This window comes from Petromyzon marinus, chromosome 10, assembly GCF_048934315.1.
Source record: "Petromyzon marinus isolate PM22_M1 ecotype Great Lakes invasive population chromosome 10, UKy_Petmar_22M1.pri1.0, whole genome shotgun sequence".
Taxonomy (NCBI): Eukaryota; Metazoa; Chordata; class Hyperoartia; order Petromyzontiformes; family Petromyzontidae; genus Petromyzon; species Petromyzon marinus.
Window position 1 is genome coordinate 7,888,937 of NC_133676.1, and position 27,467 is coordinate 7,916,403.

At 43.2% G+C, this 27,467-nt stretch overlaps 1 protein-coding gene across 6 annotated transcripts in view; it reads left to right on the top strand.

Moving 5' to 3' along the window:
• Window positions 1-25,531, top strand: part of LOC116940995 (acid-sensing ion channel 1-like) — a 215,036-nt gene extending 189,505 nt beyond the window's left edge. For all 6 annotated transcript variants that reach the window (XM_032951511.2, XM_032951510.2, XM_032951508.2 and 3 more), the window contains 6 exons: window positions 10,587-10,643; window positions 13,034-13,187; window positions 13,441-13,532; window positions 15,640-15,719; window positions 16,168-16,251; window positions 18,282-25,531. In XM_032951511.2, the coding sequence (XP_032807402.1) occupies window positions 10,587-10,643; window positions 13,034-13,187; window positions 13,441-13,532; window positions 15,640-15,719; window positions 16,168-16,251; window positions 18,282-18,425 (611 nt within the window). In that variant the 3' untranslated portion in view covers window positions 18,426-25,531. The remainder of the gene's footprint in view (window positions 1-10,586; window positions 10,644-13,033; window positions 13,188-13,440; window positions 13,533-15,639; window positions 15,720-16,167; window positions 16,252-18,281) is intronic.
• Window positions 25,532-27,467: the final 1,936 nt, after the last annotated feature.

The window sequence follows — 27,467 nt, forward strand, 5'->3', positions numbered from 1 at the left end:
TAAAGGCCATCAAGTTATGTGCCGGTGTAAATTTATTTTTCTTCCATAGAATGTTTGTACCCCCAGGGAAACGAGTATTCGTTCCCACCAGCGAATATTGTTTGTGGCTAGGTTGAGGGTCATTGTTACGAAAAATGAAGCAAGCACAAACTTTCGGAAGGGAAACTAAACATTTATTCCTAGGCGGCACATATATTCGTTTCTGGGGGAACATGTATTTTTTACAGAGGCAATTTTCTTGAAGACCTCAGATTACTCTTCTAATGCCACCCCCTTCATTAATCCCTCGATGCCCGACTCTAAAGGCAGCCTCAGATTTAATAAATGGTAAGACTTTATTTCGAAGTAGTGTATCCATTTTACATGCTCATAGTCATGCCAACTCCAGTTTCGTGAAATTTGACTCGCATAGTAAGTCGAGAGCTGTTTTTGAGCACACAAACCGCAGAACTCTCAAGTGCCACACTTCCGGCGTGACACTCACATATACTTTGTTGCTTTCTCACAATCTCATGGTGATGCAGACAAATCTCACGTTTTTTCTGGAAGGGGGTAAAATTGCTCTCTAATACAAAAGCATATCTCCAATCGTCACATCAGCCACAAAAAAAATGTTTTAAAGTGGAGTCCACAAACACGGTGACAATCCCCACATCTTCTACTCTACCCCTCCGCTACTGGCATCTATTTTATGATTTTCAGCAACAGTACAAAAACAGAGAGAACCGGATGGAACACAGTTATCAAGTGACCGATGCACATATATCATACCATCTTCATCCCCAGATGGGATCTAGAAGGATAGACCCAAGTACCGTTGCACTGTCTGTATACTCGATAGATACGCCACTATCCAGTCCACCATACCAGCAAAAGAAACACTTTCCCAACTTGAGAAAGCTGCACTCTGTGCTGTTCAGTACAGTGAACGTATTGAGATGGCCCGCCTAAGGCTCCTCTTGGATGAGGTGGCCAGTAGCGCTGCTATGTGGGTCACCATGAAAGGGATATTACTACAGAGAGCGAACGTGGGTGGCCGTCCTAAGGGACATTTGGTGGTGCAGGGCTCAGCCCATCAGCCTCCTAGCGCTGTCCATGGTACTGAGCCTGCTAAGGCGAGGCCTCGGTCAATCTGAGTCCATTAATCTCAGGGCGGAGTGCATGTTCATCAAAGACTGTATACACTGACACACACTGACGCACGCTGCACATGACATTGGCAATGCTCAGTCGATACGCTCTGTAATGCCTGTGAAAAATATGGCAGGTAGCGCAGCGCCATTAACAGCTGCAGTCGATACACACGGTTCCCGCGGGCCTAGGTAATACCCACGGAAACAAAATGGGGCCTTCTTGTAAACAAGCTTCATGTCGCTTAATAGAGTTGGCCCGCACAGAGAGATAAATATGTGCTTTGGTGCATAAACAAAGCGTGGCAACAGTGAGCAGCTGATGCATTGATAAATATATTTTAAGTAAAATAAATACATTTTCGTGTTATATTATATAAACATTTAAGTGCATTGTCTCTGTACACAAATACATATAACTCAAAATAATAAATCCATCACAGTACTTCATTATGGGAGTTAACAAGCAATTTGAACCACACAGCTGAAATTACACTGCATTTTATCAGGCAAATACGGGTTAGAATTATATCCAGTGTCATCCTGACCTGCATTGCTTCAATAAAAAGCAATGTACATGCACACACTACACACACGGTGTGTGAATTTTAAATCATGAATATTCCCATTTACATTTTAACCCCTTTTCAATCCCTATTAATTACTTTCACAATTGCTCTTTTTACATGAATAATTATGGGCCTTTAGACTATCTATTCATGGGTTTTCGTTGCAATTTCCACCATAAGATCTCTGGATATAATATACACAACAATGTTTTCACACATGAAAGCTTCAGAGATATTTTTTTAAAACCCATAGGTCATTTTTTTTTCCAATAACCGCTGTTCAACTTAGGAGTTACAATTCCCATCTCCGTTCTGCATGTGCCAGCTCGTGTTTCCGTAAATATGTATTTCTACTTTTTTTTACAGCACATTGAAAAATGTGTCCACGTCAGCTTTCACGGGGCTTAGAACAAAAATAGACAGGTGGTCCCACGGCTTAATTTCTCACCGAATACTTTCAGATCGCTGATAGACTGGAGGTGTCACGTGACTGGTAACCACAGCCATAGCAAGAGATATACCTCAACCAATTGGCGATATGTATGTACAGTATATTGAACTTCTTCCGCACCATATTTTTCAGCTCGCTGACCCAGACAGATCTGGCCCAAATCAGCCCACGGTGGTCTTCTCGTGTAAGGTAGAATCACATTCCTCCAACAACCTTGAGAAAATTCACTCCTCAATTTCACCTCTGATGGACTCTTGAAGAAGATAGGCAAAAGGACATTTGTCATGACATTCCCTCACTTTTCATCAGACATGTTCAAATTCTCCGAGGAACAATATGGGACTGTGTCAGTATCCAGCTGCCTTTTGGCTTTGAGAATAATTTTATCTTATTGGAATGTGGAGACTCATTGATATTGCCTGAGAGTTTGATCTCAGATGCTGGGCAAAACACTGCTGGAACAGTAACACAGTGTGTGCGCTGTTTAACTGGCGTACATGAATCCCAGTTCAAACTGTAAAGACATTATTTTTCGAAGAAATCCAGTGCTCTTTTGTAAACGCTTGACTAAGCATATCTCACGGTTATATCAGTCGGGCGGGTGTTGAATCATAGTAAGGGGTTTAGCTTTTTTTTTCAGACTTATGGTTTTCTTTGACACATGCACACAATATCATAGAACTACAACAATGCCTTTAAGGGAGCCTTGTGCAGATACATTGCAGGAAAAAAATACCACGATTGTGTGGCAGCATTTCAGCGTCATTGTTGTATCATCACCAAGTGTGCCCAAATCTTGCACTTGTCTGAGATATCGACCTGGCCCAGTCCACACAATTGAAGCAACAGAGCTCTAAGCGATTGCTCCAGAGTTTCCCCGGGTTTTGTTGTTGTCAGACAACCTTGGAGCGTAATGCAATAATATACACTTACATGGCGCTGTTGCTACCAGATCGTAATAGCTGTGGCACAAACAAAATGCCCAGAGGCCCGTTGCCAACATTCATGATTGTTTCCCAAACACCGCCACTGCTCACTCAGCGGCAGTGGAATTCATTATCTTGGAGAGGTTCGACTCTGGTGGGAGGTTATATATAGCAGTGGACCTTGTCCTCCAGCTATGCCGCTGGCAATGTGTGCCCTGATCCGTGCAGCAGACGAGATGGGAATGTAACCAATGTGTGTGTCTAATTGCACGCGTCTACATACTGAAACAGACGTGCGAAGCATTGAATGAGCATGGGTGGGGGGGAATTATAATTTGTGGGGGGGGGGGGGGGGGAGGAGAGTCCTGGACATTTTGTTGGGGTTTGTGGAGTGCTGCACAATGCGGTTCAGCACTTATGAAGCTGATGGCCCCACGTCCATGGGAGATTGTGGCAGGAATTGACAGTCACTATCTCTTTTAAAATATGCAAATATGCAACGGCAGATTATAGCTCTTCAGAGGATGTATGACAGCTCTATTCTGGCTGTGCTCATCTCTTTAGCTTATTGTCCACAGAATTTAATCTGAAATACTTTTAAGTTTGAATGGTGATAACCATCAAGGTCATTTACTTAATTTTCACATCTGAGAGCACCCGAACACAAAGAAACAATGAAATTCTAAGGACATCCGGTATAATTATGCATTCATCACTTTTCACGGTCATGGAAATGTACATTGCAGGTATCACCAACAGAACACTCGTAATTGTTGCCACTCGTGTACGTAATAGGTATGTGGAAAATGTATTCTCCCTCCATAAGATTATCATCACTGTTTGGGATGGAAAGTAACCGGTTATTGGCTGATTGAACGACTAGCCACTATCAAAGGAATGTAGAATTTCCACTATGGGGCCAATAATCCCAGTGGAGATGAATGCTGAAGTCAGGAAGCAGGTCCGAAATTCTTGGAAGTGGTGAAACCACATTGATCGTTCGATCTGTGTGCCCAGCTCTTGAGCCTGGTGAACCTTTCACTTTCAAACATTTGACCTCAAAACCTTTAATTTCTTCACAGAAAAGTTCAACAGTTGCACCACAACTCCCATGATAAATGCCCGACCCGATTTGTGCACATTCACATTTGCGAAGGCAATTATGTATTATCTCGATGGAGCAGAAAAAATAATTCCATTGCAAAAAAAGCATTCCAGCAAAGTATACAAAGCTCTGGCGCGTTCGCCTATAAGTCATTAAACGAAAAAAAACGAAGTTTAAATTGTGTTGATTAAGCCTGACGTCGCTATGCTTGAAGAATGCAGGCAATTTATAATGACTACCAAAAATGTTGCCCTGGTATACAGTAATGGTTAGTCCACTGGACTTTCAATCTAGCGATTGCTAGTATGATCTTCTGGCGTGGCTGTTGAAAAAATGGGCTAATTTATTAAATCCCCCTGCCTCCATCCACCCACTAGTACAAATGTGTACACCACAGTTATTCCATCGGTAATTAGTGTGTGTGTGTTGGGATAAAATGTAGGAACTCCAACCTCTTTCAAAGCATCTGTCCAGCGTGGAAGAATAGGCCAAAATTCCTTCTCGTGGAGGCCCTTCCACCAGTAGTATCATGGGCAAGATATTTCAGGGCTGCACCTTTGCCATCAGCATGTGAGGAAAAGCTCGCTGACCCTCAACATTATGGGACCACAAGCTGCTACGACAGGCTGTGACTGATCCCCAGAGCAACTCATTTCTGTCAAAGATGAGCAGTAGTTTTATGAGAAAACACCTTTCATAACAGAAGTTTATATAACTGGAATGAGGTGTGAAATAAGTCATCAAAGAAGACGATGAGTTACGAGATTAATCAGATTTTATTTATAGGACAAAATGTAAGAAAAACGATAGAGGGAAGGAAATGGCTTATATTGATCACAATTTTCCTCTGTGGACACCAACATAATCCCTTTTTTCTGTTGAGTTACAGCTACGGTGTGTTTCTGCCGATTGGAGAAGTGAAGTTTGCAAATAAATAATTTAATAGCTTCACTGAGCAGTCTCATAAAGCGAGCTGTAAAACATTACAAAGGTGCTTCGCCAATCGATAAACTATATAAATTCTAACAATAATGAAAATAAAATAAGCTTTACGAAAACAAACAAAAGTAAAAGTAGTAAAGAGTGTAAAATGGAAGACGCAATTTAATTGACAAGGGAGACATCTCTTAAACGTAATGCTGGTCATTTTCACTTGCCATAAATACCGAGCAGTTCGCTGTGGTCCAGCGAGGACTGCCTGAAGAGGGAGCTGACCTTCTTTCATTATAATATCATAATTTCTACTTCTGATGCATACAGTATTCATTCACTCTTGTAGAGAGAGAGAACGACTCGGAGGCGAGGGGAGAAACCACAGACAAGTAAGAAAAAAGTCACACGATGAGCCGGCGGCCAACAATGTCCCAAGCTCTATATATATGAAGGTGTTATCGGCCCATTGAGGAGTATTTACATGGGGAGGAAACCGGAGCTCCCGGAGAAAACCCATACATGTGACTTTACCGAAAGAACCAAGAATATGAATCACTGCAGTCACGAAAGCTTTATATCCAAATTTACTTTTAATAGTGTTATGTATGCATGGTATATGTATGTTGAACTTCTTTCGCACCGCAACATAGCCTACTGTGCTAATCAGAGGTGTTATTATAATGATGAGCTTTTATTTTACTAGGATCTCAAAGCAAGCGTACTTTTTGGTACACTTGTGTTTTTTTTTATGAAACAGGAGCCCTTTGAGGTTCTTGCAACCCCAAGCTCTTGCTTAGATTTCTGATGCCTAATGCCACCACCGCACATGTCCACCTGATGAGCTGTGCCTTGCTTTGTCCAATGCTAGCGTTTTCTCAGGTTTACATTTAACATTTACAAAAAAATCTAAAACTGCCTTAAAAGTTAAGTGAATTTTATAGTACAGTGTATTTATATTTTATTTATGTGAATTGAATTTTTGACGCGCAAAGCTTCGGCCGTTAAAAGATCTGGCCCTAGTTGTAGCATTAAATAAGTGAACGAGGCACACGTGAACCCACAAAGTGGACGTATCCCACGCTTCAGTGCCGATTGCAGGAGACAAATGCGCAGCGTGACACATTGTATTTGTGTCAGTGTTAGATGTGGACAATCGATTAATTGAAGGTGAAAGATTTTGTTGTATTGTATTGCAACCTGGATTCACTTCCACACCTGGTGTGTACCTATGAACAAATCACCGTGATGAATGTGCCTGATCTCGTTAGATCTCAGCAACTAAGCAGAGTTTCGGCTATTCAGTCTGGTATGGGAGACTGCATGGGAATAGTAGGCGTTGTAGGCTTAGGCTGCGAGGTAGCCAAGACATGGCAGCAGAGCAATGAATGTGTGAGATATCTGTGTGGAGTGTTAGCCTTCTCATGGGCATTGGTTTTCTCCGCATAAACCCAGTTTCATCCTACATTTCAAATTCTCATCAATGCAATTTGGTTAAACATCACAGTACAGGACCCTCCTTAAGAAAGTCTTGAGACCCATTGAGCTATTCCTGGTAAAAACAAACAACTGATATAATTATTTGAGTGGGAATAGTGGCAAAGTGTAGACTGCTCGATGAACCTACTAGTCGTGGAGAGTGGGACCTGAACTTGTACTGGGCGCCATGGTGGCGAGATGTTAACTACCTTGCCTGGTGTACAGGAGGTCGTGGATTCGATCCCTGTATATTTGGAGTTTCCATGTTCTCTCTCCCTACAGTCGCGTGATTTTTTTCTTACGGTCTTGGGTTTTTTTCCTCCACATTTTGGAAACGTGTGTTTTGAGTATTAAGCTGCTATAAATTTCTACGTGAGAAATCACTTCGTTGAGCTATCATTTACAATAGCCAGGTCTCTTCTGACAGAGAGCTACACAGCTCAGTGGGTCTTACCTCGTAAAATAAAAAAGAGTTTAGTTTTAGTTTCATCATTGACCCCTCTCCACCAACTGACACTGACCAGGGCATTGAGATATGGTCATGCTACCCCACACCCGACTGGCAGTGGGTTGCCGAAGGCCTGTACAAAAAAAAATATTGTAGAATAAAACATGTTAAATAAATGCTTTCTCCATATATTTTATTTTAAAACCAGAAATTTACACCTACCAAAGCCGATCTCATCCTGTGCACAATTAGGTCAACTTTAAATCTAGTTAACTAGCCTTTTGCCCGTCCAAGGACGGGTGTATTGCAGTAAGTCTAAAACTTGCAAGCGAAAAGCAAACCACGACGTGATATTCATTGCATCAACTCGTGTGCAATTTGTAAGGGCGCGGTGACACAGACCTATTTCATTTTAAGGTTATAATCCCTTGTTCATCACGACGTCCTCTTTACTTTGATGTCTCAACAGCGTTACGGAGATCACGTGACGTGGGGGTTCTGCCTTTGTAGTGAGGGTTGTAAGTTGACGCCGAGGAGGGGGGAGGAGGCGCCTCGCCCCCTCCCCATGTGGAGTGACGTCACCCGCTAATTATTATGAATAGGGGGGGGTGTCACATTTGGAGGACGTTACCTGTTCATGATTATTAATGAGGGGGGCTGTTCGATGTGGAGTTACGTCACCTGCTCATGATTATTAATGAGGGGGGAGGGTGCTCCATGTGGAGTGACGTCACATGCTCATGATTTTTAATGAGGGGGGGGTCTATGTGGAGGACGTAACCTGTTCTTCATGATTATTAATGAGGGGGGCTGGTCGACGTGGATTGACGTCACGAGCGCTGCGCACAGACATTCTTGGCTCATTGTAGTAGGTAATAATAATGGGGGGGGGGGGGTGTCCATTTGGAGTGACGTCACCTGCTCATGATTATTAATGAAGGGGGCTGTTCGATGTGGAGTGACGTCACTTGCACATGATTATTAGTGAGGTGGGAGGGAGTACTCCATATTGAGTGACGTCACCCGCTCGATGGTTATTAATGAGGGGTGGAGGGGTATCCATTTGGAGGACGTCACCAGCTCATGAATATTAATGAGAGGGCAGGTCGATGTGGAGTGACGTCACTTGCACATGATTAATAGTGAGGGGGGGAGTACTCCATATTGAGTGACGTCACCCACTCATGATTATTAATGAGGGGTGGAGGGGTGTCCATTTGGAGGACGTCACCAGCTCATGAATATTAATGAGGGGGCTGGTCGATGTGGAGTCACGTCACGAGCGTTAAGGACAGACATTCCTATGTGATTAAAGTCGGTATAACGAGGATGTGGTAACAAAATTAAATGTGAATGGCACAGTACTGTGACATTATCTGTAGATTATACATTATAAATGTCATATTATTGTATGTCAATACTGAGCAATGCTTTGACAGAGCTTCGAAGATAACATCATAATATGCTAAAACGAATAATATCTGATTTCCACAGGGGTAAACAAAATCAAGAATGTTTCATATCCAGACAGCACAGATAAGAGAAGAAAATACCAAGAAAATGATCTCTCATGCAAACATGCGCACAGTGATTGTGATCTAATTGGTAACTTAATTTGTAAAACTCTAATCTCAGCGCTGCAAGGCTGCGCTGCATGTGTTTGGCGTACATTCAATCCCGTAGCATATTTTGAAATTAAATGCCTGGGTGATTGCGCACAGAGCTATGTTAATCGTATCGAGTGTAATGCAGCCGATTCCGTTGTCGTCAGCTCGGCGGATTACGCAAATTGGCGTCGGACCTCGGGCGCTCGTGAAATTCAACATTATTGATGGCATGCGACTGGCATGCACCGCACTGTTTGCAGAATTCTCCAGCACATTCGCAACTCCAAAAGGCCATTAACATTCACGCATCGCGAGCGTTTGCTTGTTTTATATATATAGAGAGAGGAAGAAAAAAATTTAACCGTTAAACTGCTGGCGTTTAAGTGTGAATTTTAATTGCGGAGCACGTGCTAATGTCTGAATTATAATCTTGTAATCCAGGGTAGTCCACATCACCACGCGTGCTTTGTGTGAACAACGTGGTACTTTTAAGACGTCTGCTGATTTAATTCGCAAAACTCTGCATTAGTACAAGGGCTTCAAACTGGCTGGAGTTTAGATATGGCAATGGTTGCTGTTTCGTGAAGACTCAGATGTTGAATTAATCATTTATATTCAATCGTCTTCTCAGCCTCAAGACATTTGGCAGTCAAAACAGGCAATTTAATTATGTAGTTTGTTGTCGAAATTTCCTTTTGTTGCTTCTTTTATACAAGGCAATTTAATTTACTGAACTCAGACCGACAAAATGCAGCAAATGTTAAATGTAATCTATAGTTGTGAGTTGTAATGTTCATCTTGACCTAAAAAAAACCGATGGATTGAATTTCAAACAAATTTTGTATCGGAAGCTAGATATTACAAACGATTTGCATACAGCAGTTGAATCCAGCAACGATATAAAAAAATGTGACCATGCATGCCAACACTGAACAAGCTATAGTTATTCCGTATTTAACCAGATGACAACCCATTTCAGACTTTTTAATCTCTTGCATGGGAGACTTCAGTAACCTCACTGGCCAATCACAAGGGGAACAGTAAAACCGACACCAATCTCCTGGTCCCCTGTTTTGGCGAACATTCGACTACCAAATATCCGCAGACATGCAAACACTGCAAGGGAGTTTATATGTTTATTTGTCAGTTACAACATTCCCATCAACCAACACCTCAACAATGTACATTGCCATTGACCCAAGTCACGATTTCCCTACTGGAATTTGCATTGTTGTCACCATTCTAGAATCTCACCCAGATGTGGAAGAACGCTGGGAAAAACAGTGGAACAATGCAGACATCCAGAATAAACACCTAATTCGGGCACCTAAACATCGGCACATCTTGGCTTTAAGGCTCCTCCTTAAAGACATCGGTGTAACCATCAACCGCATCAGAACATCAACAGGCCCATGTGCACATTTCCTTCATAAATGGAACATTTGAAACAAGCTGCAGTGCGATTGTGGCCAAGCAACCCAAACTATGGACCACAGAGTAAACCAATCTGTAGTCTGTATTCCTTCAACGGAAGAACAGCAAAACTACCCAAACTCACTGGGCTACGAGACCTGGACATTTGCATTTAGCTCCTCAACATATTTCCATACGAAGAATAGAACTGGCGAATCACATTTATGGGACAGACTGGTGGTTTTTTTCTGTATGTGTATATGAATACTGATCACTAACAACCCTTGTAGCGATCTAATTTTTACAGAAAGACTCAGTACGTCGGTGCGCGTCCGCATAGTCCTGTATTTGTGACTGCCACGTGCAGTGGTGGAGGGAGAAAGCCACCGAGGAGGACAACATCTCCATCTCATCTCAACAAGCAATGAGGTCGTGTGCCCTGTGTGTCGGTGACAGGCAGAGGGACACCAGCAGCCGCTGTAAACACAAAGAACCTCCCTGACCTCTCCACTCTTATCTTTGCTGCAGGAGATGCCCCCTACTGTACCCCGGAGCAGTACACGGAATGTGCCCGCCCTGTACTAGGTACGTACAACACAGGCACCTTGTGCCACCTAATGATGAACACATGCTCCCATGTAACACTCACATGTCTTATATTGGCTTTTGTGGATAAAGGTTTTTCTCAGTTTTTTTTTACTTTGTGGGACCGTGTTTTTCTTCACATTTTTATTCGAACTGTTCTCATCGGGATCATGTCATGAGATGAAGTGCCCTTTCGGAGCACTTCCAGAGTAATGCATCACCCTGCAAGTAATAAAAAGGCCCACTGAGGATATACCACAAAAAATACTTCTGATATTTCTTCAAGTGACCTTTTTATATGCACACTATGGGGCATACTTTCCAATTTTCTCTTTGACAGAGAAATGTTCAACACGCATAATTCAACCTAATATTTTTTTCATTGTCTAAGCTATGGTTTATCCGCATCAAACAAAATACCAAATTTAACATGAAGGGTTTTTACTGCAGTCATTGGTGATCTTCTTATATCTTCTTCATATAAGAACCTGGTTTAATCACAGATATTTGTCCAGATTTGAACCCAGAATCTCAGCTGGCTCAGTGCAATGACCTCTAAGCCACCCAGCCACTTCACAGAAAATATATTTTAAAAAATAAAGTTTTGTCAAAACAATCTTGAGTACATGTAATGATCCGTGACAGCTTATAATGAGTTTGTGTACGATATTGCTTGTACGTTGAATGGGTTTCATAGATTATATATAGTTTATATTGTGTCCTTGCCCATAACATACAGTGAGGGAAAAAAGTATTTGATCCCCTGCTGATTTTGTACGTTTGCCCACTGACAAAGAAATGATCAGTCTATCATTTTAATGGTAGGTTTATTTGAACAGTGAGAGACAGAATAACAACAACAAAATCCAGAAAAACGCATGTCAAAAATGTTATAAATTGATTTGCATTTTAATGAGGGAAATAAGTATTTGATCCCTCTGCAAAACATGAGGTTGACGTAGAATGAGAATAAAATAATAAATTGAGAATATTTTTGTGTTATTTTATCAATTTATTATTTTATTCTCATTCTACGTGACTTTACCGAAAGAACCAAAGAAGTGAGAATATTATTGTGTTATTTTATTTTATCAATTTATTATTTTATTCTCATTCTACGTGACTTTACCGAAAGAATCATTGCAGTCACGAAAGCTTTAAATCGAAAAATGAGGTTGACGTTTGGCAACTCGAACCTTTAGCTCCCTCCACGGTGGGGATGGTGTTCTTGGAGTCATAGGCAGCATTCTTCCTCATCCAAACACGGCGAGTTGAGTTGATGCCAAAGAGCTCCATTTTGTTCTCATCTGACCACAACACTTTCACCCAGTTATCCTCTGAATCATTCAGATGTTCATTGGCAAACTTCAGACGGGCATGTATATGTGCTTTCTTGAGCAGGGGGACCTTGCGGGCACTGCAGGATTTCAGTCCTTCACGGCGTAGTGTGTTACCAATTGTTTTCTTGGTGACTATGGTCCCAGCTGCCTTGAGATCATTGACAAGATCCTCCCGTGTAGTTCTGGGCTGATTCCTCACCGTTCTCATGATCATTGCAACTCCACGAGGTGAGATCTTGCATGGAGCCCCAGGCCGAGGGAGATTGACAGTTCATTTGTGTTTCTTCTATTTGCGAATAATCGCACCAACTGTTGTCACCTTCTCACCAAGCTGCTTGGCAATGGTCTTGTAGCCCATTCCACCCTTGTGTAGGTCTACAATCTTGTCCCTGACATCCTTGGAGAGCGCTTTGGTCTTGGCCTTGGTGGAGAGTTTGGAATCTGATTGATTGATTGCTTCTGTGGACAGGTGTATTTTATACAGGTAACAAACTGAGATTAGGAGCACTCCCTTTATGAGTGTGCTCCTAATCTCAGCTCGTTACCTGTATAAAAAACACCGGGGAGCCAGAAATCTTTCTGATTGAGAGGGGGTCAAATACTTATTTCCCTCATAAAAATGCAAATCAATATATAACATTTTTGACATGTGTTTTTCTGTTTTTTTTTGTTGTTGTTCTGTCTCTCACTGTTCAAATAAACCTACCATTAAAATTATAGACTGATCATTTCTTTGTCAGTGGGCAAACGTACAAAAGAAGCAGGGGATCAAATACTTTTTTCTCTCACTGTATGCTAAAGCAGCATTTGTTTAACAAACCTGATTACTGCTGATGAAACAAAAAATGTGGAAATCGGTCCAGAATTTGTTTGCTTAAATAAATTCTGTTCTTGAAAGCCAATGGACTGATGCGCTTAAACATATTTGTACCGATATGTGGACACACAGAGTGGAGTGGTTCTGCTAATATTTTTTTTCCTTGAGGACCACATTGCAGCTGCAGCTGTGCCAGACGACCAGAGTGAACCACATCCCCTTGTCTGTTGCAGACGTCTTGGTGAAGAGGGACAATGACTTCTGTTTGTGCGAGACGCCATGCAACATGACACGCTACGGGAAGGAACTCTCCATGGTCAAGATTCCAAGCAAGGCCTCGGCCAAATACCTGGCCAAGAAGTACAACAAGACAGAGGCGTACATCGCGTGCGTGTGCTTTCTGTCCCGATCGCGATGTAACTGATAGCTTTTGGCTCATATCTACAAACACACGCAGTCTGTGCCCACGACTGTGAATTCGTGGGATTTATCTGAAACTTTGTTTTGATATTGGTGTACCCCCAATCTCACCAGAACATCACATAAACGTTCCCGTGTTTTTGACATTTTCAGCAAGACGAGAGGCTGCCATTGTCACAACGGGATGCATGACATCTGAAATGTATTCTCCTTTTCATAGGGAAAATGTGTTGGTGCTGGATATCTTCTTCGAAGCCTTGAACTATGAGACGATTGAGCAGAAAAAGGCTTATGAGGTGGCTGGACTGCTCGGTCAGTGTTTAAGCACCTTAATGCACTTATATTTCTCACCATCATACACGCATATTGCTCACCGTCATACACCTAACCTGTCCTGGTTTTCCCAGGATCGTCTTCTTTTTGAGGTAGCTTCAAGTTTTTTCCCCAGGACCATTAAGCCTTGATTATTTTTTTGTTGTCAATTGTGTAACAGTATACCACTAAAAAAATGCATTTACATGTATATCCTGGTAATTTTTAGATATTCTCTTTTTCATGGCATGTCCCAGCTTCTTGTACCTCAAATGTTACCACCTTACCTTACTTGTTCCCCTTGATTGGAAGTCCAGGGCAGTGTTCCCACACTTTACTCCACTCCCTGTGGTATGGCCATTACATGCATCAGTTTGATTATTATGCACAGCCCTCACCCTAAACAATGTGTGCCGGGGATGACATCTATTCGCCTCTGGAGCTCCACACGCAGGAAAATACGCATAATTCCACGGTGGTGAGAATTTTGACAGTGAGGAAAGTGGAATAGAAACACTTAATCTGCTCGCTTTTGCAAACTGAAACAAGAGAGAGTTTTATGGCTTTAATGGCACACCTTTATGCCGTATGTTGCACGAAGCGATTTTAACGTATTTAGCGGCGTGTTGGACCAATGTGGAAGTAAATCAGCAGATAGCAAAGCGTGTGCCAGATTGTCTCCCTTTGTTTACGCCGGAACAAACAGTAGCTCTTAACGTGGTGTTTCTTTTTTATCAGAGATGATGTTGTAAGTCCATGCAACTTTCATTATGTTTTTTTTTTACATATATACAATTGTATCATACCCACTGAGAAATAAATGATTGTTTCATTTGCATTCATTGGCTTCTAATAGCGTTTTGCATTTGCAATGCAGTTTACAACTATTCATGCGTCATTTTCTTCTCCAGTTACTATGTAATTATGCGGCAATTACGGTTTTGTTTTACAGTCTTTTATAATATATTGCTAATTATTTGAAGTACTTCAGACTGTAAACTACTGTCTGTAATATTCTTATGTTCTGCTAAGAATAAAAGTGTGTTACCCTCATTAACCTCGCAATGCTTGTTCTGCCAGAGATCTGATTAGAGGCTTGACATTCAGCTAGTCCTCACGGGAGGGGGACGGGGCGTGAGGGGTAGGGCAATAGCGCATTTGCTCCCAGGACGATAAACACCTTGGGATAAAATATATATAAAAGCTGCTGGACCGCCTGACTGCAGGCAATAAATTACCCACCTGTGGTGGCGGTCTGTCAGTTGAGTGTTAAGGGAATCTTGGAATGGAAGATAAGCTGGGTTGGAGAAAATTGGAGAAAAAAATATCACGGGAATGCCAGAGATGTCTTCTGAGAGGTGGTCCACTCAAAATGACCCGGGCGGTGTTGAATGAGCCACGACCGCTGTAGACTTCACTTTTCGTCATCGACAGATCTGTGAGTGCATCAGACTGCCTGTGGCATTCCACGGATTTTTTTTTTACATTTGTTTTGACCACATCATCAGTGGCATGCTTTATAGTTTATAGTATTGGCCGGTGATATTCTGCAAAACAGTGTGCGCCAAACGGAGGAAATTACTGCAACACTGCATTTTTTTTTTAATTGAGGCCATTACTTTGAGCAAATGCCTCATGACGGGTGTCCATGCTGGACGCTGTGAGCCTTGCTTTACGGGTCCGTCGCTGCCACTGCTCACTTTACTCTGCCGTCATTATTTTAATTTGTATTATTTATACGTGGGCTACATGGCCAGCCGTTTCGTGCAGTAAGAAGCTACCCGTCGCATCGCAGCATCGTCTTATAATAATGACACTGCCTGGCAGTCAGTGCAGCCAGCGGTCCAGCCCATAACAACGCCACATGGCTCCCAGTGAAAAAATAAAACGGCTATTTGGTGAAACCCAACCGATTGACAGCGTTTCCTTGGAGATTGCCTCGGGTTATTTTTTTTATTAAGATTAACATAAGCTGAAAAAGTCAATCCCTGGAAATGGACGTCGGTTCATAAAGGGTATCAGATTATGGGAGATGGAGTAAATAGGTGTGACCGAGCGAGAGAAAAATAACTGATCTCACACCCTTCTCGCATTCTTACACAAACAGGGGACATCGGAGGACAGATGGGCCTGTTTATTGGGGCCAGCATTCTGACCATCCTGGAGATATTTGATTACGTGTATGAGGTAAGCAATGCTCAGACATTCATGCATGTGCAGCCAAGACTTTTCCCTGATGATACACAGAATGCTGTAAATAACAATGTTGGATTGTTGAAATGTGTTGGAAATGTCGAATATAGAATTAGCCATATATGACTCACATTTATAGTTCAAACACTGTAAATGTCTTGGCTCTGCCTTATTTGCCTAACCCACTGTATTATTAAATGTACAGTAACTTTGACTTTAACGTTCATATAAACAATACTGTGATAACAATTTCTACTTGAACATTTTTGTAAAAAGCAACGCATATTTAAAGAAGTACTGTCAATCATAAACGTACAAACCAGATCTGGGTGCGTGAATATATATCTTGTATATTTTTATGATCATGTTTTATTTATGAATGCCTTTAAGTTCTCACCCTGCATTATATTCAAATTCATATATATTTTTTCTTCCATTTCAGTTGATCAGAGACAAAATCCTCTTCTACTTTCGAGCCAAGAAGAAGCAAAAGACTGAAAGCAAAGACACCTCCCTGCCCATGACGGTCAATCTCATTCTCTCCTCTCCTTGCAGTAACCTTTGACTCCATGGCCTGCTGTGCAGTCCTGAATGAGCTGCTCATCTTGGTATTGTGCCATATTCGTGCCGACTTTCAGAAATTTTAGTTCTCGCTACCGACCAGACTAATGCCTGTTTGCAGGCTAGATGCCGAGTCATCTTGTGCCCACAGGGACAGCTGCGACTTGGGAGTGCGCTTGCAAATGTTTAAGATGAGATGTGAGATGTAAAGTGCTCAGATTCCCTGGCGTGTAGGTGGGTGCGATATTAAACACATTGCATTCTCATACATGCCAACCCATATTCATGTATAATTTTTATTCCGATTCAGTTGATCTGAGACAATCCTCTTCTACTTTGATGTCAACCCAAAGGAGTTGGGTTGACGTGTATGCGTGCAACCCCCGCTGGAAAACCTGGGTGGAGAGAGGAAAATGTATTATTTTATATGAACACAAACCAAAATAAAATTTAAAAAACAAAGAAAACTCTTCATGCAAGTAAACGCGAAGTGCTAACCCCTTACCCAAATGAACATTATCACAGCACGGTCAAAATTGTCACTACAGTATGTCATTTTTGTTCTGAAGTGCTGCACCGTCAGATCTTCGTACACCCCTGATGCCACCGGCCACGCTAATGTCCCATCTACAACCCGTGCGGAAAGCAGCTAATCGTTCTCCTAGTTGTTGATGCCAGGACGCCGTCAAACTCGAGTTGTCCACTGTGGCAAACATTGAGGGGAATAGATCTTGTATCACTTTTAGGTGGCTCTGCGTTTCGCTCTCAAGCGCCGACTCTCTGAGTAATTCGTGCACAGAAACATTTAACTGTTACGCAGCAGGCAAGGGCAAGTCTACTTTTAGAGAAAAGAGCGGTGGTGCTGAGCCTTACATAAGACCTGATTCATCAGCAACAGCTGCTGCTGGACTGCAATAAACAGGGCTGAATGTATTATTCCAGGTAACCGAACAAATAACATTGAAATCCATTGCATGGCCGTGAAACACTCAACATTGTGGGTATCAAGGAATCCTTGAGACTTGACATATAAGCCTTTGACATGTGCTCGATGATTGGTGAGCATGTCCCAGGTGATGTGCAGTGATGATTCAAAGAAGATACAGATCTTGTGTGTGTGTATGTGTATTCCATGGCCTCAACGTGCAAATAGCCTGGCACAAGCAACGTGGTGACCTACCCGCCACTTAGTGGCGAATGGCGGTTGTTATTGTATTCCATGTGTTTATCAATCATCAAGTGTGTGCAGCATGCAGGAACCTGATTTAAATTGGAGAGAAAATTGGTAAATGTGGAAAAAATTACTGTGGTGTGCCGTGATGAGCGGAGTTTGGGAAGCTCTGCTTGCAGAGCATTTATATTCACAGGATGCAAATTAACTTAATTAACTTAAATAATAAGTATGGCTGCTTTTGAAGTGTTATGCATCATATCTACAATGAGATGCATTGAATTACAATGCAAACTTAGCCTTTTACAAAAGTGTCTTAATTTGAATTTCTGATTTCCTCAACGTTGCAATAATAGTTACAGTTTCTATCTAGGCATCCCTTGCCAATTAGGGCACTTTGAAGATGGTGCCAAAAACAGTGCCATAACCATCGCGCATGCAGGAGTTGCAACCACACCCGGGGCCCACCGGCTCTCACTGCGTGTCTTTTTTTAGATTGTGCCGCAGGATATTTGGCATGATGTCCAACGTTATGCTCTGCAGGTTCGGAGCATCTTCACGAACTGATAAGGTAGCTTCTCGATGGAACTGAAAGTTCCTCCAGTCTTTAAAAAAAAACATTCTGACAAAGAATAGCATGAGGATCGAAATTTAAAACTCAGCTCCCGAAGGAGCTCCAAGCACGTGGAATGAAATGTCAGACATCATGCCGGACAACACTCGGCACAGCCCGAAAGCACAGCGGCGAGCCACGCAGCACAGCGGCGACACCCTACGAAGTGATAACGTTGTCCCCGCTTTGCCACCCACCCCTGTCCGCACAGGGCCCATGCGAGGCGCTGCGTGGCCACAGTGAGAGTGCCGGCTACGCGGCCAGCATGCTGCCTCCTCCGCACCACCACCACCAGCACCACGCCTTGCACCACCACGCCGGCGGCCGGCCCGGCTACGAGGACTTCACCTGCTAGGCGTGGGCCTCGCTCTCTCGCTCCGACGCCCGCTCCGCCTCGCCCCACCTGAGCGTGGCTGGCACAGCTCCTGGTGGGGCGTGGGGGGTAAAATGCTGCGAGGGGTTGGCGCCTGAAGACAGCGGGAGAAGCGAGGGAGGTGCAGCACAGGCGGTGTGGTGGAACGGGCTGCCCGCAAGTCGCTTAAATGAATGGCTGCCAACAGGCTTTATAAGTTCACAATGTGGCCATGTTCAGCGGTGGCTGCTGCGAATATAGGGCAGAGTGGTTGGGGAGTGTGGAGGGGGGGGGCAAATTCTGTGTAAAAATGTAATTGACGTTTGCCCCAATTGTAATCACGTAAACCATCACTGTTCCACGTGCCATGTCGGAAAGCCACCTCTGTAGAGGATAACCCGTGGTGATAAAGGTTTACCCCATTTTATTTTTTTCGCATTTGGGTACAGTCCACTAATTCTGTATGGAGTAGCACAAACGTGCTGCGTTACTGTTAAGTGCGCAGTTAGCGTTGAAGGGACGTTTGTCGTTTTCTACTCCAACAAACTCCAACTCTGCCCATAGCTTGCGAGGATCAAACAACCACCGTGGCTCTGTACAAAACATAACATGGCACTGCGCATGATGTCCCCACCACTCCGACCGCCCTCCCTGCGTGCTGAATTAGCCAAGGACAATCTTTTGTCAACAGCACCTCATATTGTCTTCTCAAGTCTCGCTCGTGCGTACGGAGTGAGTAATCTCCATGCGTCATCTGTCATCTCACTGAACCGCAGGGACTTTGCCTGGTTAGACTTGACATTGAACAAAAAATACAATGTATTGAAGTTCTCGCCAAGGTAATCCTCTTATATTTGTTTTTTTATATCTTATCACAAGCATAAGATTGCAAAGCTGATTAGATTACATTTTAAGTGGTACCTCTTGCAAATCTTACAATTTGTGAAAAGAAAATGGCACTCGTGTGCCATTCATTTTTGTATTTATTTGCAATGCTTATAGTTTCAATTTTTCGAAGAAAAAACATGTTAATAACAGTCGCATCCTTCTATTTTACTTGCACACGTATCACTTTCTTCTCAATTGTTGCGCGTAACGTTATGTAATTTTCTGCGACACCGTTGTGTAAAAAAAAACATCGTAACCACTGCCTCACAAATGTACGCTTCTGCAGTGCATTCCACAGTGAGACAAAACACAAACTATCTTCGTGGCACGGGCGTATCCTTAATTACAGCAACGTCTCTTAACGAGCCAGCGGCACGGCGATGGAGAGTCGCTCCCTACCCACAATGTACACATGGGCAAGGGGGAGGGGAGGGGGTGTGACTAGGGTTGCCACCTGGAAGGTACAAAAAACGAGATATATCAACGGTAAGAATAATATCTAGAATACCAGGAGAGGGGAGAACTATTATTACGCTGCGGACAAAATACAGGGAGGGATATTCGTGTCCTGATTATTTTCTGGACGGAAAAATCATGTTCGTGGTTAAACCAGGACAGGTGGGAACCCTCGGGGTGGCTCTTGCGGGCCATGCGGCTGTATCCGTGGGCATCCCAAGATTGTTCGTCGCTGCATGGTTCATGTTTTTGGGTGCCAAGGCAGAGCCGCCACCGCCGGCGCCGGCCTGAATCGCGATGGAATTGTCGCATCGGCCCTGGTTTGCTCAAGTCTGCCTTGCATTTCGTGAAATGTGTGTGCCATGATTTGAGCCGTGCAGTGTACAGCGAAACAACTTGCAGAGAAAAAAAAAACCCCGATGAAACCATCTTGCCGCGAAGTAACATGGCCTCACCTTTATTTTGAAGAAAGCTGTGAAAATGTCCCGTTAAACTTGTTTTAACTGTATAATATTTTGTTGTATATTAACTATTTAGCCGCTGTGAACTAAATTACGCAAAGTATGCAGCGCATTCAAATGTGTGAGAGAGCAGAGTAATGTTTTTTTTTGCATGAAAGATTGCTGTTGTTTGAAGGGATACCATTGAGATTTACTCTGAAAAGTTAACAAAGTATACATTAAATTTCGATTTAAAGCTTTCGTGACTGCAATGATTCATCTTCTTTGGTTCTTTCGGTAAAGTCACGTAGAATGAGAATAAAATAATAAATTGATAAAATAAAATAACACAATAATATTCTCACGACGTTTTGGCCACAACACAAGCGGCCTTCATCAGGTGAAGGGGGCGAGACTGTCTGGTAGGACAGCGCTGATGAAGGCCGCTTGTGTTGTGGCCGAAACGTCGTGAGAATATTATTGTGTTATTTTATTTTATCAATTTATTATTTTATTCTCATTCTACGTGACTTTACCGAAAGAACCAAAGAAGAAAAAGTATACATTCTTAAGCTAAAATGTCACATACAATTAGTCTCCACTGAAACATGTGAAGTATTTTTTGTTTAAATTACTAAAACATATGAAGGGAAAAGATTTGTAGATTTAGAATGGTGCAGAGAATCGGCCGCTGTAAAATATCATACTGATATGTTTCCCACCTAAATCCACCATTATAAGTGCACATTAATGACTGTAATTACATGAGGCTGGGAAACCAGGACATGAGAATGTGGAGATATAATGAGTATAATATGAGAACATATTACTCCTGTAGCTTAAATCTGGGCCGTATTCATTTTTTTAATCTTTAACACAGCTCATTTATTCCAAAGAAGTAGCAGCAACAATGTAAGTCTATTGTCACGAGAAAGAGAAAGTAACACTGAGAGTAATCATGCTGATGAAACACAGCATACCATTAGTCACCACACCTCCCTTTCCTCGCTTCCATAGCTCGCTAATTATGTAAGCGTACAAGTCGTTGAACTTGTAGGTAAATTGTATATTACATGTGATTCTCTGTGTACTGCTTAAATAGTGTTTGCCATTTCTGACAAATACAAGTGTTAAGTACAGTACTAGCAACATACTTAATAATGCTTTATTAACGTATCTTTTTGGCTACCAAAATTGATGTCAAGAACTGACGTGGCTTAATTTAAGCATGTTTTGTACAGTGTATACATATTATGCAGTGCGCTGTGTAGCATTGTGGTCACAAAAAACATAAGTGGCCATGTGGATCTAATTTGTATCATTAAGTCAATTAAAATGTCATTTATGCATGCGGAATTAAATATAAAATGTGAATCTTATTTGCAGGTGCATCAATTACGAACAAAATTTGTATGAAAATCAATTACATTTGAGCCAACATTTGCAAATGTTTAAGCTGGAGCTATTCAAACATTTCTAGGTGGACGTTTAGCACAGCATTAAACTTTTGAGGAGGCTTTTCATCGAGGTTTTAGCTCAAATCTTTCTTTTTTTAACAAGTAAAGCAGGCTCATGTTACGTTGGTCACTTTTATGTTGACCGCATGAAGTTCTCCTAAAGCCTCACTTCTATTGCCAGCAGGAGTGCTGCGCTCGAATCTGCCACGTAGCACACGACACGGTGCGGTGACGTTATTTTAAAGAACGTGTGGAGCTGACTGCTCTGATTTACTGTTAACGTGGAGGGCACCAGGGTTATTCCACTGTAAAATAAAATGAAAATGTCCATCTTCGCCAGATTTTGCCGATGTAACTTTACAGCCTGAGCTGTATTCATCGCGGACTGACATTGGGCCCGGGGAGTATGCTAACGAAATATTTCAGGTGCAAATAATGCAGAAAAACTATATCACTGCATGGGAAACTAAACATTTAATTTATCATAGATATTTTTCATACAGACAGTTAAATACCTTGACATTGAGATGCAGTTTCTCAAGAGCTGATTTTTCACCACCTAAATTAAAACTATACAGTGAGGGGAAAAAGTATTTGATCCCCTGCTGATTTTGTACGTTTGCCCACTGACAAAGAAATGATCAGTGTATTATTTTAATGGTAGGTTTATTTGAACAGTGAGAGACAGAATAGCAACAACAAAAATCCAGAAAAACGCATGTCAAAAATGTTTAAATTGATTTGCATTTTAATGAGGGAAATAAGTAATTGACCCCCTCTCAATCAGAAAGATTTCTAGCTCCCAGGTGTCTTTTATACAGGTAACGAGCTGGGATTAGGAGCACACTCTTAAAGGGAGTGTGCCTAATCTCAGCGTGTTACCTGTATAAAAGACACCTGTCCACAGAAGCAATCAATCAATCAGATTCCAAACTCTCCACCATGGCCAAGACCAAAGAGTTCTCCAAGGATATCAGGGACAAGATTGTAGACCTACACAAGGCTGGAATGGGCTACAAGACCATTGCCAAGCAGCTTGGTGAGAAGGTGACAACAGTTGGTGCGATTATTCGCAAATGGAAGAAACACAAAAGAACTGCCAGTCTCCCTTGGCCTGTGGCTCCATGCAAGATCTCACCTTGTGGAGTTGCAATGATCATGAGAACGGTGAGGAATCAGCCCAGAACCACACGGGAGGATCCTGTCAATGATCTCAAGGCAGCTGGGACCATAGTCACCAAGAAAACAATTGGTAACACACTACGCCGTGAAGGACTGAAATGCTGCAGCGCCCGCAAGGTCCCCCATGCTCAAGAAAGCACATATACATGCCCGTCTGAAGTTTGCCAATGAACATCTGAATGATTCAGAGGACAACTGGGTGAAAGTGTTGTGGTCAGATGAGACCAAAATGGAGCTCTTTGGCATCAACTCAACTCGCCGTGTTTGGAGGAGGAGCAATGCTGCCTATGACCCCAAGAACACAATCCCCACCGTCAAACATGGAGGTGGAAACATTATGCTTTGGGGGTGTTTTTCTGCTAAGGGGACAGGACAACTTCACCGCATCAAATGGACGATGGACGGGGCCATGTACCATCAAATCTTGGGTGAGAACCTCCTTCCCTCAGCCAGGGCATTGAAAATGGGTCGTGGATGGGTATTCCAGCATGACAATGACCCAAAACACACGGCCAAGGCAACAAAGGAGTGGCTCAAGAAGAAGCACATTAAGGTCCTGGAGTGGCCTAGCCAGTCTCCAGACCTTAATCCCATAGAAAATCTGTGGAGGGAGCTGAAGGTTCGAGTTGACAAACGCCAGCCTCGAAACCTTAATGACTTGGAGAAGATCTGCAAAGAGGAGTGGGACAAAATCTCTCCTGAGATGTGTGCAAACCTGGTGGCCAACTGCAAGAAACGTCTGACCTCTGTGATTGCCAACAAGGGTTTTGCCACCAAGTACTAAGTCATGTTTTGCAGAGGGGTCAAATACTTATTTCCCTCATTACAATGCAAATCAATTTATAACATTTTTGACATGCGTTTTTCTGGATTTTGTTGTTATTCTGTCTCTCACTGTTCAAATAAAGCTACCATTAAAATTATAGACTGATCATTTTTGTCAGTGGGCAAATGTACAAAATCAGCAGGGGATCAAATACTTTTTTCCCTCACTGTAAACTAAACTATTTTTTATTTTACCAGGTTAGGCCCATTGAACTATATAGCTCTTTTTTCGAAGCGTCCTGGCCACAAATGATAGCTCAACGAAGTGAGTTATCGTGTGGAAATGTATAGCAGCCAAATACTCTAAACGCATGTTTCTAAATTTGGAGGGGAAAACCAGAGGACCTGAAAAAAAATCCACACGACCACGGAGAGAACATGCAAACTCCAAATATACAGGCGTCGGGGCCTTGGTCGAACGCATGGCCTCCTGCATAACAGACGAGGTAGTTAACAATCTCACCACCGTGGCGCCACCAACGAATGTGACACCATTACCTAACGTTTATTAAAACGTGGGGTTGGGGGGGTCGAAGGTTGACAATGTTCATATGCGTATTTATCTGAGAGATTCCCTCTCCAGCGTATGCTCTCTCTGTGTGTTGTCTCTTGAGAGCTGCTAGGAATACCAATGTTTTCAGCATGTTCATTTTTGCCAGTACAATCAGGGCAGTGTTGAGTCTTCATCGTGTGAAAGGGGCCCAGTCAAGCCATGCCTCCTTCATTGTTTCCAACAGCAAGGTGTTTTATCGCGGAGATAGTGCTTTGTTTGCTAAGGAACCATTGTAGCCACTTGCTAAATTAAAAATTACATAAATGTGTTCATAAATACAAACGTCATTCTCGATCTAATGGGGTGAAGCTGCGCATTGTTTTCAGTATGCTCTGATTTGCATGGTGAAATGAGGAGTATCAAAAGTACTTTGTAATGGCTCATATCACTTTATGTTAGAAATTATATTCAATATTACAGTATTATCATGCTCATTTTATTTTATAGTAATACTGCAAACATAACATTGTATTTATAGCATGCCATACATTCAGTAAAATTTAATACAAATATTCCGCTGTAAGTCATATATATGCATATTTGTATATTACATACAATAAAGGAAATGCCTATTTATTTCAAATATATTAGCATCACTGCGCCCGAGTGCAGTACTAATGAACAACTGGCAGCCCGTTTAGACTGAGGTTGGATTCTGTATATATGTGTGGATTATTTTTAATTGAATGTTGAATCAAGACGTCGGGCGTTGTGTAAGGCTCAAGGATGGACTCCCACCATGGTGAGATTGACGCGGCCTTTGTGGTGGATTTCACAAACTGGCCAGTGGAGTAACTATTTCGACTGTGAAGTTATTTTCACGTCGATACCAACTGCGCACTGTAAATAGAAACTCTACTGCGGTGACATTTATGCGGCTGGTAATCATTGACATCCTTGTGAACATTGACATCTTCGCCGTAAAACGATGGAGCCCCCCGCGAGATGAAGGTAAAGAAACTCACACTCGCGAACTGTTGGTGGCTGTGCTATAACATTTAGGGGCAGATCTTTCGTCTCCCCCGTTTTTAAAACATTTTTGCTCGTTGGATTGTTGACTGAAGAAAACGTTGACATTTTAGTTTGCGTAGCCAAAATGTAGCTTCGTTGTTACTTGTGTGCAGATGGAAGGTTTGCGTCTCGCGTCTAAGGTAGGGGTGTTTTTTGTTGGTTATATAACAATTTGCTTCGGACACCACCCCATGTACACGTATAATTTATACGTTCTTATCTGCTGTACCCCTGCCACCCGTGTTGTAGTGATGCTCTCACGCTGTTCTCTGGCTCAATAAAATGAACAATCATTGAGCCCTGTTCTCTGCTGTCGCCTTTCGAGTGAGCCGACCATCCCGAGTAGAGACCCCCCTCCGCCCTCACCCCACCCCTCGGGGAGGAGCACACGTGCCATAGACAGCAATCCCATCCTGAAGAACACAACAAACACAACTGTAGTGGGTGCTGCAATTCAAAGTGATACATTATTCTGATGCAATTTGATGGGGGTTTTTAAAAAACGGGTATCAATGTAGCACAAATAAATGTCTGCAAGGGTGATGATGAACCCACAATTGCTTGCTCACCCCAATGCCAGCAGGCGGCAGGAGGTCTCTAGACAGAGTTCTAAGATACCCTCGTTACACAATATTTGGCTTACACTTCCACGAGGGCCAGACATCTTTGTAGAAGTGGAAATACCCACACTTTACCACACCGCACGCGACCTGCCGATCAACCAACTGCGCTCTACGTATTTATACTGCAGGGTGGACAGAGGTGGGGATTGAAGAAACGTGCACAATTGCTCAACTGCCACGACGAGAGATCGAACCGGGAAGTTGAAGTCCACTGTGCTAACCATTTCACCGGAGCAGCATTAGATATGGTGAATGTAGCGGCAGCTAATGGCTGCAACATGTTAATCTAAATACATGGATTTTTTCACACACACACACGTTAATCTAATTAATTATCCAGAGTGTGGTGCCACCGTGGCGGAGCAGCTCCGTCGGGGACCGTACCCACCGCCGTGACACCACCACCGGGGGGTGACAACGCCGACGCGGCGTGCCTCGCCGCCCCCCCCCCCCCCCCCCGCACGAACGCACACACACCCCACGTAGAGCCGGGAAGGGAGGTCACCTGGCCGACAGGTTTTTATCCAGAAGCCCCTAATGGGATCAAGCTTCATGGTTTCCTGCGGCCGGGAAATTGGGCGATCTCCCCCCGTAGCTGACGCGCACCGCAGCGCCGAGACCTAATATTAAAATTACGTGGTCACGGCGGAGGCCGCAGAGCCACCGCAGATGAAATCACGCACACACGGCACAGGGCGTGGGAACGGCGGTACGCCTATGTCATAGGTAGAATTAGAGACCCCAATAACAATGAGACAGGAGCATTCCGACATCTGAATGGGCAGGGCGGCTCGGGGTGTGAGAACAGCGGTATGCCTTTATTATAGATGGAATTAGGGACTCCAATAACAATGAGACAGGAGCATTCTGACATCTGAATGGGCAGGGCGGCCCGGGGTGTGAGAACAGCGGTACACCTTTATTATAGATGGAATTAGGGACTCAATAACAATGAGACAAGAATAACTCAGCCTCTGAATGGACAGGGCAGGCACGGGTGCGGAAGCATCTGAATGCCTATTGTTCCAGGTAAGGTCACGGATCTGAATATGAAGGAGCACGGGTGGGCAGGCGCCAGAGCAACGGAATGCCTTTAGGGTGGATAAAAAGGCGGAGGTTTAGGGTAGCAAAAAAACTTCTTCTTCAAATCATCGCGATCCTCGGAGCAGGAGAGTCAGCCGTTCGAGACGTCCATGTGACGAACTCCAGCGCAGCCAGGCTCAGCCCTCTACGGAGACGACCCACAGCCTCGTCCTTCTACAGCGTTCAGCGCAGCAGAGTGGAAGTAAGCGCAAGTGAGAGAGAAGTGAGTATTGAGTGACTTAATCGAAAGTGGAGAGCGGAGCGTCAGGCAGAGTAAATTCAGTCTAGGATCCCAGGGAGAATAGGCTGGCACCCACTGACCCACACAATTACGCGTAGCTTAACGGGTTACTCGCGGTAAATAAAATAACTAGCCGGGGAATACACCATGTCGTGTGGTCTTTGGAAGCGTGAAGAGGAGGGTAGAGCGCGCTTGGTGTTCGCGTACCTGTACGAGTGTTTACAGTATTGTTCAGCGCGCGTGCATACGTGGCCATTTTCGGTGGTGTTCAGCGCGCGCGTGCCTA